Raw genomic sequence first — 16,091 nt, forward strand, 5'->3', positions numbered from 1 at the left:
TCAGATTCAATTGATTTTTTAGAATATAATTATCATTGGAGTTCTGATTTTCAAAGCTGCTGCTGGAGAGAAGGGTCAGAAAAGATGCAGGGAGTCTTAGTGTTCTACTGCTGTGAGGGCCCCGTGGCCACGGCAGCTTTTAGAAAAAGACAACATTTAATTGGGGGCTTACAGTTCAGAGGTTCTTCTGTCCATTAGCTTCATGGTGGGACATGGTGGCGTGCAGGCAGACAGTGCTGGAGAAGGAGCTGAAAGAATGGTACATCTTGCAGGCAACCCGAAGTGAACTGAGACACTGGGTGTGACTTGAGCATATATGAAGCCTCAAAGCCCACCCCCACAGTGACACACAGCAAGGCCACACCTCCCAATAGTGCCACTCCCTTTAGGGCCAATTTCTTTCCCACCACCACACAGGCCTTCACTCCTTTCCCTTTCTCTTGTTCTGTCTTTCTGTCCACAGCCTGCTTTTCCTTGGGATTGCCACAGACTGAGCTATAATGAATTCGCAGTAATTCCATTATTCCCTGCATTGTTCTTTCATTTCTTACTGTAGTTTAAATATTTAGAAAACTTCCAAGGCTTAAATAAGTCACGCTGTATTTGAACTGGGAGAACATGTACTTGAATGAAAGATGGGCTTATTGTTTTATTTGCAAGTGTTTGAAATGTTTTTGAGTTTATATACTGCTTTCCTATAAATCAGCTTCACTTCTTTCCTCAAAAAGAAGTTCATAAAAATGCAAAATCTCTCCCTTTCCCCACTTTTGGTCTCCAAACTAAATTGACTTACATTTATTTATTTTAGATTTCAGTCAGCTTTATGAAGATTATAGGATGCCCTCAAAGGCTGGGGTCCCATAGAAGGGCGAGGTTCTAGCATGTATATCTGTCCTGTGCCCTGAAGCCCACATGCAGCTGAGGATAGCTGTGTATACGGCCTGACATGAAATGTCAGTAGCAGCCATGTGAGGGATTAGCATGTTATTCACCATTGTTGCTCAATGCATCCTGCTAAGCTCTAACGGGGGTTGGTTTTCACCGTCCCTATGCAGATTGCTTTCAGAACCGAGCAGATAGTAGGTGCTTAGTTAATATTAGTCCTTCACTGTGATGTCAGGTGACACCGAGTGAGTGACTGAAAAGTGCTGTGCTGTTTTCCTCACGCTCAGGATGACCCTTGGCTACGTCAGTGACCACTGGGCACAGTATGTGAGTCATAGCACATGCGTGGGATTAACGCTGCAGCCCTACTCCATGGAGAAACTGCAGATTGAATTTGATGAACTGTTTCTCAGAGCTGTCCTGCATGTCCTGAAAGCCAAAAGGTAAGAGGAGTGTAGAGTGTTTTTTAATTAGGGTTTCTATTGCTGTGAAGGGACAGCATGACCATGGCAACTCTTAGAAAACATTTAACTGGGGCTGGCTTACAGTTTTAGAGATACAGTCTGTTGTCATCATGATGGGAAGCATGGTGGTGTGCAGACAGGCATGGTGCTAGAGAGGTAGCTGAGAGTTTTACATCTTGATCCACAGGCAGCAAAAGGAAACTGTGTGGTACACTGAGCATAGCTTGAGCCTATGAGACCTCAAAGCCTACCCCCACAGTGACACACTTCCTCTAACAAGGCCACACCTCTTAATAGTGCCATTTCCTATTGGCGAAGCATTCAAACACACGAGTCTGTGGGCCATACCTATTCAAACCAACACAAAGTGTAAGCAAATAAACCCTTTTCTTACTTTCTTTGGTTATGGTGTTTCATCATAGCAATAGTAGCCCTAACTAAGACAGCCTCTCTCTCATCGGGGCCTTAAAAAGGATCTCTGATTCAAAACCCAGCACTTTTTCTTAATGTTCTGCACATGTCTGAGAAGTCTCATGTGTAAGTTTTGTGATAACAATATTTCCTTTGTTTTTGTAAGTATGGAACAAGTTGATGATGTATGCAGATTGAGTATCCCTAGCACAGAAAGATCAAGAAACTTCTAGAGCTGATATTATGTCATAAGTGTTTCCACATTTGACCTCATGCGCTGTGCCTAAGTAAATACATGCACAGTAAAAAATACTGTATAAACTTATCCTTAGAGCTGTGTGTACAGAGTGCACACAAACATCCAGATCCTTCATTGTACCTTGCTCACATTTGACCCTTTACCTCTCTGTTGTCTTCCTCCCTCTGACTGGTCTGCTTGTTTTCTCCAATGAATAAAATAGCATCGCATATATGTACATATGTTCTTTATCCATTCATCTGTTAGTGGACGTCTGGTTCCATATCTTGGCTGTTGTGAATCATGTAGCAGGCTTCCCTGTTTAGATTTCAGTCTCCTCTGTGGTACATGCTATTATATATGTATAAATATATGTCAAAAAATTCCAAAAATTTCGAATACTTTTGGCACAAAGCATTTACAGTAAAGGATACCCGTCCGTCCCTCATGTGTGTGTTGGGAAAGTTGTGGTAATGTGAGGGCGGAAGTCTTCTTTCCACTTTCTTACTGTGGTGAAACTTTCTAATATATAAAATTTTTCCTGTTGCCTTTTAAAATGTACAGACTTGGCATTTGGCTGTTTATGTCTGAGATGCCCTTTGGCACGCTGTCAGTCCCGATGCTCTGGAAGCTCTTCTACCTCATGCACCAGGCTGAGAGTGGAAACCTGCAGCACCTCTGTGCCTCCCTGCAGCCGGCCGAGTGCAAGAGGCAACTCCAAGGTACTTGACAGGGCAGGCTTTTCTCTGTGCGCGTGTTTGCTCTCGCAGCGCCAGCCCTTCTGCTTTCAGAAGCACCGTGGCATGATTCTGGCATTCAGGAGACTGCCTCATTGTCCCGATGTGTTAGGTAGAAGGTGGCATATCTCAAATATAAGTCAGTTAGGTCTAGATTCTGTGCAGTAAGCACAAAGGCCTAATTTTGATGAATGATTCTTTCCATGCGTATAATTCTAGTCTGGTCAACAAGTGATGTTAATTGGCTTGAAATCTGTTAAGGTCTGTGCCCAGTTGGTCCACTAATTTTTTTGTCTTATTTTTCTTAAGTTGTCTTGATTTTATGAAGTAGGTGGAAGGTAAACAGTAATTCTTCAAAAACTTAACTTTGTAGCGCAGTGGTAGACTGTGTGTGTCCTTTGTATGTGTAAGGTTCTAGGTTCAATCCCTAGCAACAAAATAAATCCCTGATACCAAAATAACAAAATTTAATTTTAGTGAAGATTTGATTATGTTTAATACATACTAACATCGTACTGCTTGGTATTTGTGTTATAATGTTAAAAATGTTCTTGCAGAGTACCAGTTTGATTTCTAGAACCTATAGGGCTGGTTTCAGGGGTTTGACAGCCTCTTCTGGTCTCTGGAACTGCACATATGTAGTACATCAATATCCATGCAGGCAAAACTATCCATACATGTAAAATAAAAATAAATGAATCATTTTTTAAAAAAGAGTATGAGCCAGGTATGATAGTCCACACCTTCAATCCCATCACTTGGGCAGCAGTGAGACGAACCTCTAGTTCAAGGCCAGTCTGGCCTGCATAGTCCAAGTTAACCAGGACTATGTAGAGAGACCCTGTTTTACAAGAACACAAAAAAGAATAAAAAACAGACAACTTAGTTACATACTAAGGTATTTATCATTACCCTTAATATTAAAGAAAATATAATAGAATACTAACAGAATTAAAGACTTATCAGCATCTCTTTCTAAATTTCTTTTCTAACTTTCTAAACCTCTGCATTGCTTAAAAGAAAACACGCCTTTATTCCCAGCACTTGGGGAAGAGGCAGGCAGATCTCTGTGAGTTCAATGCCAGCCTGGTTGAGTGAGTTCCAGGACAGCCAGTGTTATGTAGATAGACCCTGTCTCAAAAAAAGAAAAAGGAAGGAAGAAAGGAAGAAAGGAAGAAAGAAAGCCATACTTCATAAAACTAAAAAAAAATTTTCAATTTTTTGCAGACATTCATTATTTTTTCTTCAGTTTTCTCTGTTTTCATTCTCTTTCTGTGTGTGTTCCACACAAATCTATTTTTGTTTATGTGTTTTAGTTTTGTTTTTGTTTTATTTCTCTGCTTCATAAACTGCGTCTGCGCTGTCCTGGGGAAGTGCTTTCATTACTGTTTCCATAATTGAGTGTGAGCGACCAGCTCTGGTGTGTTTGACAGCCTGTTCTCCGACTGCCAGTTCTGTGGGTTTAGTAATAGTCACAGATGAGACAGTCCTTAAGGGGCCTGGGTGATTAGCAGGGTGTCTATACAGGTTAGTCCTTGCTAAGTTTCCTTTGTAAGGCCATTTTCAATCGCAAGGATTTTCTATCCCCAGGCTGTGATATATCTCATGAATATGGTCTTTTTGCCCATATCTTTTTATAAAATTTTTGCTTTCCACATCTGGTTCCTACATGTATTACAGGGTTATCAAACCTGTCTCTAGTGACATCCTGTAATATTGCTTACATAGTGTCCTCTGAGAATGGGGCAGGATGGATTATATACAGTCTGCTACAGCCAGTTTCTTGTCCTTAATCTTTGCTTGTGAGCCAATCTCTTTGGAGTGCCCTGCTCATGCTGAGCTGCTGCTGGCCACGACAGTGCATTTGCAGGTGCAGTGGAGCTGACAGTTGGGTGACAGTGACACCTGGTGGCTGCAGTCGTGCTTTGCAGTGATAGGTGTTTGATCTTTTGGGTTAGCCTCCAGATTTGGTCCATGTTCTCTCCTCTTTCAGTCCTTTACAATCGTTTCTCGGAGTTGAGGCATAGTTTAATGTTAATTTTTTTTTGCTGAGTCTACATTATACTGAATTTTTTGGACTCTCAGAGTTCAACTGATTCAGCTTTCTTTCTGAACCTGTAGGATTCCGTCTTGGAAAGGGGAAGACCATTTTTATCTTTAAATATTTGTGAATATTAATTTTTATGTTGTCTTTCTTCCTGTCATGTAACTAAATATTTGAACCCATTTTGCCACTTTTTTCCTATTAACTTGCAGACCCAGAACATTTTGCAAACTTGGAGAAGTGTCTTTCTTCCATGAATAGCTCAGAAGAGATTTGCCTTCTGACGACCTTTGCTCAGATGGCTCGGGCCAGAAGAACCAATGTAGATGAAGATTTCATCAAAATTATTGTTCTGGAGATATATGAGGTTAGGATGTGAAGTTTTGAATGCTTTCTTCTGATTGTCCGTTCATTCTTTGGGTATTGTTTTAAAAAAATGTGATTTACAAGCTATTGCCTGCGCTTACAGACAGGATGGAAAATCAAAAGAACATCTTTGGCTTTAGAGAATTTGAAACCTATAATTTATTATTCCATTTCCCACTACTATCTCTTGGCATTTGATGAAGATTTTTGGGAAGGAATAGTCAGTCTACCACAGCCTGGCATTGCAGCTTTTGTTACTATAGCCACACACCAAACATCACTCCTCTGCTCCTGTCAGTAACTTCCAGGTCACTTGAAATGAGATCATAGAACAAACATTGAACTTGGAAGAGAAGTTTGGTTTAGCTCTGCTGTTAGTTGTCCATCTTAAACGGAAAAGGTAATTGCCTTAATCTGCCTTAATTTTCCTCATTACACAACGACAGGCTGAGGAAAGATCTTTGTATTTCTTAGTGCTTATGGGCCCTTTTCTACTAGAGGAGAAGTGCAAGGATTGCAAAGACCTCCCTGAGATCCCAGGCTCTGGGGTCTTGAGCAGTTAGGACAAAACTGCATAGAAACGGCTGGATTCTCAGGTGTGAGGGAGGGTCCAATAGATCTCTCCCCTCTCCTCCTTTGAGGGAATCACAGCTGTGTCAACAACCCAGCTGTGATGGTCATTTGTAGGCAGGCCCAGCGAATTCCTGAAGATGGCTGTTGTTGTCTTGGAGGACAGTCCTGTACACACTGAGGGTTTAGGAACTTTATACTTAGGGTTTTATTTTGTAGAAGGGATTATGTTTTGTTTTGTTTTTGGATTTTTGAGACAGGGTTTCTCCGTAGCTTTTGGTTCCTGTCCTGGAACTAGCTCTTGTAGACCAGGCTGGCCTCGAACTCAAAGAGATCCACCTGCCACTGCCTCCCGAGTGCTGGGATTAAAGGCGTGCGCCACCACAGCCCGGCTCAAAGGGATTATGTATTTCTATGAAATGTATTTTCTAAAAATTCATTTTAGGCCGGGCGGTGGTGGCGCATGCCTTTAATCCCAGCACTCGGGAGGCAGAGGCAGGCGGATCTCTGTGAGTTCGAGACCAGCCTGGTCTACAAGAGCTAGTTCCAGGACAGGCTCCAAAACCACAGAGAAACCCTGTCTCGAAAAACCAAAAAAAAAAAATTCATTTTAGGCTAAGCATGCTTTAATCCCAATATTTAGGAGGCAGAGGCAGGCAAATCTCTGTGAGTTCGAGGCCAGCCTGGTTTACAGAGCAAGTCAGGACAGCCAGAGATACACAAAGAAACAAAAAAAAAAAAAGGAAAGAAAACAATCATTTTAGTGGTTTCCTCAAATTAATGTTTAGATACTCATTTGTTTCATTGTGAATGAGAAACTTTCTTTTTGAGATGAGATCGTACTATGTTAACCAAAGGCCTCCATATTCTGGACTCAAATGATTCTCCTGGCCCATGGCTTCAGGCTCCTGCCCCTGTGCATTGCTGGGATACAATCTTTGAGTCCAGCCCTTGAGCTCATGGCTGTAAACACTTGCCATAGCCATTTGCTGTTCTCTTTCCTACCATCTTCCCGTCTCATCGTGGGTAGTTTGCTATCTCAAGTTCTAACTTAGTTTTGACCATGGTGTCATGGTGTGGGAGGTCCTTCTGTCTATGTGTTGCTTTTATTGGTTAATGAATAAAGCTGTTTCGGCTAGTGGCTTAGCAGAATAGGGCAAGGTGGGAATTCCAAGCCAGTAGAGAAGGAGAGAGCAGGCGGAGTCAGTGAGAAGCCATGTAGCCGCCAGAGGAGAAAGACTGAGATGCTGGTTGGAACCTTGCCAGTAGGCCACGAGCCTCATGATAAAATAGAAAATAATAGAAATGGGTTAATTTAAAATGTAAGGGCTAGCTAGAAATCCGCTTAAGCTATTGGCCAAACAGTACTGCAAATAATATAGTTTCTGAGTGATTTTTTTCGAGTCTGGGCAGCCGGGAATGAACGAGCAGCCTCCTCCAACGGTGTCAGCTGAGGCTCAATGTGAGATTATGTTTGTGGGGAAAAATTTTTTTTGAAAATGTGTTTTGTTTGGTAATTAGCATTAAAAGTGCCATTTCTTCCCCCATCTCTCATTTAGGTATCTTATGTCACCTTGTCCACCAGAGAGACTTTTTCAAAGGTTGGTCGTGAGCTTTTGGGGGCCATCACAGCTGTTCATCCTGAGATTATTTCTGTCCTTTTGGATAGAGTGCAAGAGACCATTGACCAAGTCGGAATGGTAAGAATGCCGACTGTTCTTTTGAAAGAATCCTGAAGTAGCTGGGATGTTGGCACGTGCCTTTAATCCCAGCACACAGAGGCGGATGTGGGTGAGGGCAGCCTGGCCTACAAAGCAAGTTTCAGGACATCCAGGGCTGTTGTACAGAGAAACCCTGTCCTTAAAAACATAAACAAACAAATAAACAAATACAGACTCCTGAATTAATGAAGCATCCCGGCTGTATCTGTTTGAGTTGGATCCAGATGTAGTCAAGTTGACAATCAAGATTAGCATCACACCAATAAAATCCATTCCTGCTAGTCTTTCTTAGATTTTGTTCTAAGAAAATTTGGAACAGCACAAGAGTCTGAAAATTCTAAACCTGTAATGTTTGATGATATGGATACAGATGACCATAATGTATTGATTTGGGTGCAGTCCCTAGTTAGAATGTACTTCATGTGTAAATTACTGAATTTTGAAGAAATGTTTAATATTTTATAACATTTCATATTATAATGGATATATGAAGCAATGTTATTAAAATTAATTTTCCATTTTTGAAGTTTAAGTTGTAGCTATTAGTAAAATCAGAACTTCATATAGTGCTTGCATTGCATTTCCATTGACCAGCCCTGTTTAAACATTATAAAAGGAGTCAGCTGAACGCAGTGTCTCCTGCCTGTAAGTCTAGGACTTTGGAGGCTGAGACAGGAGAATCACAGTGAGTTCTAAGCTAGCCTAAGCCAGGGTCAGCCTATTGTTACAGGTCAGCCCGGGATATTGAGTAAGATCTTGACTCAAAAAAAATCCATAAAACAAAAGTGACACCTTAAAGTTAATTATTCTGTTTCCCCTTAAAGGAAATTTCATTAAGTGAACCTGCATTTTCTTAATTTGTGCATACAGGTAATTTAAAAAGTAGTGTTGTAGACTTTTTTTTGTGCAAACAGGTTTTATTTATTTAACTTAATTAATTAATTAATTAATTAATGGTTTTTTGAGACAAGGTTTCTCTGTGTAACAGTCCTAACTGTCCTGGAACTAGCTCTTGTAGACTAGACTGTCTTTAGACTCACAGAGATCCACTTGCTTCTGCCACCCGAGTGCCTGGTGTGCCACTACCGCCCAGCACCGGTTTTAAAACCCATTTTAATATAGAATATTTCAAATATGTGTGAAATAGAGGGCTGTCAAGATAACTTATAAAGTCCTTGATCTGCAAGCTTGATGACCGATGTCATCTCTAGAACCACATAAAGGTAAAAGAAGAGAGCCAACTCCACAGATCTGTCCCCGGGTCCCGTCTACCTCACCCAAAGTCTGTTCTCACCTACACATCAGACTAGGATACACACACACACACACACACACACACACACACACACACAGAGAGAGAGAGAGAGAGAGAGAGAGAGAGAGAGAGAGAGAGAGAGAGAGAGACAGTGAGAGATAGACAGACAGACAGATAATGTTAAATAGAATTTCATAGTGAACCCAGCATCTAGTTTCAGAAGATACCAACTCTTGATCTGATTTCATCTGTCTTCACATTGACCTCTTTCTGTCTCAACAGATTGAGTTTCAGCAAATAGAAGTATCTTTAGATGCCATTGTAGAGAAGAAAAATGCTTTAAAAACTCAGTGACTTTTTCCTGATTTATCATCACTTTAAATTTGTGTTTTAGCCAGGCCGTGGTGGTGCATGCCTTTAATCCCAGCTCTTGGGAGGCAGAGGCAAGTGAATCTCTGTGAGTCCAAGGCCAGCCTGGTCTACAAGAGCTAGTTCCAGGTCAGGCCCCAAAAGCTACAGAGAAACCCTAACTCGAAAAACAAAAGAAAGGAAGGAAAGAAAGAAAGAAAGAAAGAAAGAAATAAATAAATAAATAAATAAATTTGTGTTTTAGTATGGTGGTTTACCTGGATGAAAACATACCAGTTACATACTAAGAAAACCTGACCTTTGCAAAGGATTACCTTTGTTTTAGGTATATCATTAGTTTGAAAATGCATTTAAACTGGGTAGTGGTGGCGTAGGCCTTTAATCCCAGCACTCAGGAGGCAGAGGCAGGAGGATCTCTGTGAGTTCAAAGTCAGACTGGTCTACAAGGGCTAGTTCTGGGACAGGCCCCAAAGCTACAGAGAAACCCTGTCTGGAAAAAACAACAACAACAAAAAAAAAACCAAAATGATTTAATTTTGTTTGTCCATGATTTTAATTTTACTTGTCTCAAAATCAAATTCACCTCTACATCCTTTCCAAGGAAAATTTGCAAGCAATTTGATAATGCTTTTGGTAATATAATATTGTTTCTGAGTATTTTTTTGTTCTCCTGAGACAGGGTTTCTTTGTGTAGCCCTAGCTGTCCTGGAACTCACACTGTAGACCAGTCTGGCCTAGAACTCACAGAGATTCACCTGGCTCTGTCTCCTGAGTGCTGGGATTAAAGACATGCACCACCACCTCCTGGCTGTTCCTGAGTTTTACACTTAATTATTATTTTCTTTTTTAAAAAGGTTTCTTTATACTTGTTTAAAGAATTGCCGTTGTATCTCTGGAAACCTTCTGCCTCTGAGGTAGCTGTGATTCGGGATTGGCTATTGAATTACAGTTTGACAGCTGTCAAGAACAAGTTGGCCTGTGTGATCCTAGAAGGACTGAACTGGGGATTTGCTGAACAGGTACGCCCTTCCTGAGAAACAGTAGATTTTGCCTGCATCAATTTCAGGAAAGCATTTCTTAAAGCATTAGCGTCTCTTTGTGCCACTTGTAGACCTGCACACCCTTTCAGCTGTGTAGAGTTTAAGCTCTCCTCATCTTCCCTTTCTTCCTCTGGGGACTGACTAGGACTTTGAACATGCCTGAAGGCCCTCCACCATAGAGCTACATCCCCCAAATTACCCTTTCTTCAGCTCTGCTTTGTGTCGTGAACATCTTCTGATGAAGGTATTCTACATTAAAAAATTATCCCATTGGAGGGGAGTTGACTCAGTTGGAAAGTGCTTGCACAAGCATGAGGACCCAAGTTCTGTCTCCAGCAACCACGTAAAAGCTGGGTAGGGTGGAGGAGGCCTGTGCCCTGAGCACTGGACAGGTGGACACTGGTGGATCCATGGAGCACACTGGAACATCTTATAGGCCTTCCATTTCCCACATGCTTTCATCCAGATCCCTCTGAGTGTCTCCTCCCTCCTTTGTTAGAGCCATGGGTCAGCCGCTGTGAAGGGGCTAGGGAATGGAGCTTTTGAAACTTGCCACAGACTATTTGGGAATATTATAGGTAACTCCAGGCTTGTAAGGCAGTATTTTTTTTTTTCCTCTGAGACAGGGTTTCTCTGTAGCTTTGGAGTTTGTCCCGGAACTAACTCTTGGTAGATCAGCCTGGCCTTGAACTCTCAGAGATCTACCTGCCTCTGCCTCCTGAGTACTGGGATTAAAGGCGTGCGCCACCACCACCCAGCCTATAAGGCAGTATTTACCTGTACTTCTGAGTGTGGTGTTTTCACTGATGCTGAAACAGCAAACAGGAATGTACTTGATGTGTTCAGTATTTTCTTGTGTGGTTGATAATAAGCATTTCTTATTGATAGGTGGTAAGGTTCTTAACCTATAATCTAGGATGGGGTGGGGGTCTTGGGATTGACTGTTTTCAGGCATGCCTTGGTGCAGTTCTTTAGAGTTGAGAGTTCTTCCTCTGGTGTCATGTTATAGTTTCACTTTAGAGAAATATGGTTTTTGAAACATTTGTCTTCTGGATCCAATGTCCTGTTTTGTTGTTCTGCCTTTGCTGTTGTTTTCTAAAGGACTGTTTATTAAATACAGAATAGTATATTTGTAACTTTGCTTCAAAGGGCACACTTCATCTGGATCAAGCTCTGCATACTGAAGTAGCCTTGCTGGTCCTGGAGGCTTATCAGAAGCACCTGTCACAGAAGCCCTACACTGGGCTTATTTCTGAGAGTATGAAACAGGTACTGCCAACATAAGTCTTCCTTAAAAACTGCCTGGGAAGATGAAATTATAGTTCTGATTTTTATGTTTTCTAAGAACTCTTTATGCTAATTAAAGATATTAAATTTAATTTTTATAGTTTTTAAAGTTTTTTTTCTTAAAAAGTTGTCCTTTATTTTTGAGATAGAGTCTCACTATGTAGCCCCTGCTGTCCTGAAACTCACTGTATAGACCAGACTGGTTTTGAACTCAGAAAGATCTGTCTGGCTCTGCCTCCCAAATTCTGATATTAAAGACCTGTCCCACCACACATGACAAAATTAATCTCTTTGGGACCATTTGTCTTTGAGAATTTGGATTGAGCTATTGGGTTGTGCTGGAGCTCACACGTACAACTCAGGAGAAGTGAGTGACATATTTTAAGCCTTTGCAAGCTGATAGAATTGTTGGTGACTTGATATTACCTTTTATACTACTAAGTTGGTAAATACTATCCGCGAGGCCCCTAACTCTGACTTGTTGGATGTGTTTACCAGCACTGTGGTGTTGAGCTTAGATCAGGTTCATAAAGCTTGTCGGTGGAGTGGGGAGTTGTGATCCGCTGAAGGGAAGAAGACAGTGCCTTGTCTTCTAAGGGCCCTGTTGATCACAGCAGAGGTGGGAAATTAAGTTGCTGTTTAATTTGTATATGACTAACATTGTTTAAAATGAATGATTGTCATAGGTTTCCTATCTGGCCAGTATTGTTCGATATGGAGAGACTCCCGAGACCTCATTTAACCAGTGGGCCTGGAATTTGATCTTGAGGTTAAAATTACACAAAAATGATTTTAGAACACAGCAGAATTGTCCAGTTGTTCCCTTCTCCAGCGCGGTACCTGACATGACAGAGTCATCTGTATTTCATCCTCTCTTGAAGGCTGTGAAATCAGGCATGCCCATTGGCTGCTATCTTGCCTTAGCTGTGACAGCTGTTGGCCACAGGTACTGTATGTTGAACCTCTAGGGTACTCTGATGGTAGGAGTTCTAGAAACTCATGTGTTTACATCCCAATCATGAGACCTTCATTAAGGTGTTAATTAGGGTCAAATAATGAGCCTTGTTATAAAAGGAGAAATAATGCCCAAATTCATTCCTGATTATTTGCCAAAACAAATACATAGTTTTAATGCATCTAAAGCTTCCTTGTAGAAGGTAGGGACTTTTCATATTCCTTTGTATGTCTACAGAACTTGTACACATATTTAAAAATGATGGTAGAATGGATGAGTATAGGTACAGCTACCTTATAGGGAGGAGGTGAGATGAGGAAAATAAGGAGATACCCTTAACTGGGGCCGAAGGGAAGGCCGTGTGGTAGGACAAATGTGAAAGTAGGTGAGAGCGCGCTTGATCTAGAATTGTTCTAGAGAAGGGGGCGGTTATTTAGGATTGTACTCTTTGCTTTAATCCCAGAGCTCTAGTGCCACGATAGTTTCTTAGACCCCAGGTTTCTCATCCCTGAGATGGAAATGATTGTACTGACTGGTTTTATGGAGCGTGAGTTCGTCACAATGCTCATTACATTCTCAGAACCGTGTCTGGTCTGTTTCTCTGACTATAGTTTTTTAATTTGTTTCATGATTTCCCCGGATGCTGTATCCATTCTGATACTGTAGTTGTTAGTCATTGCTGGGTTCTTTTTGTACATACTGACCACTGATGGGAGTGAAGGAGAATATGTGTTTCCCTTTGGAATTGTTCCATAGCTACAGTCTGTGAGTAGAAGAGAAGTAACTTAGAGCAGTTGGGCTGGCTCTCGGGTGTAGAATAGACAGACTTAGATGGACACAAATATAACACTATAGGGAATACAGGCAATAATAGTCAGAAAGTCACCCAGGGTCATGGTTATGCTAAAACACTACTTTTAAAAGATATTTCTTAAGATCTATATAATTAAAAAAATATATATGTATGTGTATGCCATAATGTGTGTGGCTACCTGTGTAGGCCAGAGTCTATGGATCCCTGGAGCTGGACACAGGCCTAAAGTGGCCAGGCCTTTATTCTGTTCAACACTTTGATATATATATATCCTCTGAAAAGAAAGAAAAATAATCTATCTATATTGTTCCTTTGAAATTATTTCAATGGAAAAGAAAATGTATCTGACACACTGCAGTTTAAGCTGACAGACTGAATTTGCTTTACAATCTCCCCTTGGCTGCAGTAGCTTCTGGGACACTTGAGTCAGGCCAACTGTGGGTTCTCATCTTGTTCCTGGGATATCATGTAAATTTGAGCACAATGCTTTCAAATTACTCATCTAATGAGATGAAAATATAGATGAGACTTTTAAGAACTCTTTGTATTCCTAAGTTATGATTGTAGTAATTCTGTGTGTAGGTTAGTCACAAAAATGTTAGAGAACTGAGAGAATCTGGGTCCTGTAGGCTTGCATTTCACTGGAGGGATACGGTCTTATGAACGAGTGATTGAGTACTTGCTTTCCCTTTCTTCCTCTGTAGCATTGAGAAGTTATGTGCAGAAGGAATCCCTCTGTTGGGAATGCTGGTCCAATCAAGGCACTTGAGAGCAGTGGTCCATGTTCTGGATAAGATTCTACCCATGTTCTACCCTTGCCAGTATTACCTTTTGAAGAATGAGCAGTGAGTATATAGAAATATCCCAGCAAGTAGAAATGACCTTCTGGTTTCTAGAGTAAATTAAAAGTCTGTCTTTTTTAAAGATTTATTTTTATTGTTAATTTTATGTACTTTGTGAGTCTGTGTGGCAGTATGGGCACATGCATACAGAGGAACAGAGGCCAGAAGAGGGTGTCAGAGATCCCTTGGAGCTGGCTGTTGGACATCCGATGTGGATGCTGGGAATAATACTTGTCTCCTTTGTAAGAGTAATACATGCTCTCAACTGCTGAGCCATCCCTCTGTCTCCTAATAGTATTTTTTTGTTTGATTGTTTTATTTATTTATTTGTTTTTCAAAACAGGGTCTCTGTAGCTTTGGAGCCTATCCTGAAACTCGTTCTGTAGACCAGGCTGGGCTTGAACTCACAGAGATCCACCTGCCTCTGCCTCCTGAGTGCTGGGGTTAAAGCTGTATACTACTACCACCGGGCTATTTTTATTTTTTTAATAAGACAGAAAACTTCTGTACTCCTGTTTACAATATGGTTAATGGACATTGTTTAGATTAATGATTCTAGTTTTATTGTTATGAGAGGTTTATCAGAGTCCCTAAAAAACATGGTGGAAAATGGAACCAATTTAACATTTTTCTGTTTCTTCATAAGTAATTATCTGCTGTTAATGAAAAGAGCTCTGGTGTGTGTGTGTGTGTGTGTGTGTGTGTGTGTGTGTGTGTGTGTGTGTGTATGCACTGGAGAGATGGCTTGGAGGTTAAGATCACTGACTGCTCTTTCAGAGGTCCTGAGTTCAATTCCCAGCAACCACAAGGTGGCTCACAACCATCTGTAACGAGATCTGGTGCGCTCTTCTGGCTCGCAGGCATACATGCAGGCAGAACACTGTATACATAAAGAATGGCTCAGCTTTTTAAAAAAAGAAAGAAAAGAGCTCTGGCCATATAACTCAGTGGTAGAGCACTTGTCTAGCATGCTTACAGCTCTTGCTCTTGCTCCCTCCCTAAACACCACCTACCCATTGCCCCAAATCTGCTACAGTGGTGCTTGTCTATAATTCCAGCACTTCGGGAGGTCTGGTGTTGAAGGGCGGTTTCAGCAACATAACAAGTTAGAGGCTAGCTGGGCTCCATGAGACCCTGTCTCAGACAGCAGAGAATAGCAAAGCTAACCAACAAAACCCACACAGGACCACTCGCAATTCTGCCTGATTGGAAGGTAAAGGGTGTGATCCTTTGCTCTCTTCAGATTTATGTCGAACCTTCTCCTCTTCCTACACTTGGACAGTGGTGTTCCTCAGGGGGTCACGCAGCAGGTCACCCACAAAGTGGCACAGCATCTGACAGGAACCAGCCACGGGGACAACGTGAAGCTTCTTAACAGCATGATCCAGGTCAGGGCCCTAGCAAATCCCTTAATATGCTCCTCCTCTTCCCACAGAACTTGTGGTGTTAGCTCTTATGACATGGGTGTGTCAATCTCTTGGTACAGGAAGGCTGTTAGAGTTGGCCTTTTGTGGAAGAAGATAGTGTTTGCATGTGTTCTAACAGTGGGAGGGAGGGAGGGAGGGAAGGAGGGAGGGAGGTAGGTAGGTTGTTAATCTTCCACATCACCTGAACTTCTTCACAGGCACACATATGTGTGAGCATGCAGCCTAATGAAGTAGGTCCTGTGGCTGTGTTAGAGTTCTGGGTCCAGGCTCTCATAAGCCAGCATCTGTGGTACCGAGAACAGCCCATTCTCTTCCTCATGGACCACTTGTGTAAAACAGCTTTTCACCTGATGCAGGAAGATTGTGTGCAGAAATTGCTCTACCAACAGCACAAGGTAACTGCAAGAAAATATGTTTCAGCCGTTGGCTAGATATTAGCTGCTAAAAGGGTCTCCTAATATACAATTCCTGGTAATAATCTTTGGCAACTCATTTTTTTTATTATAAATTACACTTTAAAGTTGTTTTTATCTCTGTAGTCATAGTCCACTGGCTGTATCCCAGGGACTGCATAGAGGAGTGAGTACACTGGGGTTCTGTAATGCTCATTGTGTGTTTCCTTGGTCTGCTCCAGGACTACTGCAGCAGACGTCACTATAGTTTCCC

The 16,091-nt window shown here is 41.5% G+C and overlaps 1 protein-coding gene across 2 annotated transcripts in view; it reads left to right on the forward strand.

The window, feature by feature from the left end:
* Epg5 (ectopic P-granules autophagy protein 5 homolog) overlaps window positions 1–16,091 on the forward strand; it is an 88,626-nt gene that overhangs the window by 19,649 nt on the left and 52,886 nt on the right. For both annotated transcript variants that reach the window (XM_005356294.3, XM_026783403.1), the window contains exons 10-19: window positions 1,173–1,328; window positions 2,563–2,720; window positions 4,992–5,146; window positions 7,275–7,415; window positions 9,915–10,079; window positions 11,250–11,369; window positions 12,074–12,333; window positions 13,861–14,001; window positions 15,242–15,386; window positions 15,623–15,820. In XM_005356294.3, the coding sequence (XP_005356351.1) occupies window positions 1,173–1,328; window positions 2,563–2,720; window positions 4,992–5,146; window positions 7,275–7,415; window positions 9,915–10,079; window positions 11,250–11,369; window positions 12,074–12,333; window positions 13,861–14,001; window positions 15,242–15,386; window positions 15,623–15,820 (1,639 nt within the window). The remainder of the gene's footprint in view (window positions 1–1,172; window positions 1,329–2,562; window positions 2,721–4,991; window positions 5,147–7,274; window positions 7,416–9,914; window positions 10,080–11,249; window positions 11,370–12,073; window positions 12,334–13,860; window positions 14,002–15,241; window positions 15,387–15,622; window positions 15,821–16,091) is intronic.

This window comes from Microtus ochrogaster, chromosome 18 (genome assembly GCF_000317375.1).
Source record: "Microtus ochrogaster isolate Prairie Vole_2 chromosome 18, MicOch1.0, whole genome shotgun sequence".
Classification (NCBI taxonomy): domain Eukaryota; kingdom Metazoa; phylum Chordata; class Mammalia; order Rodentia; family Cricetidae; genus Microtus; species Microtus ochrogaster.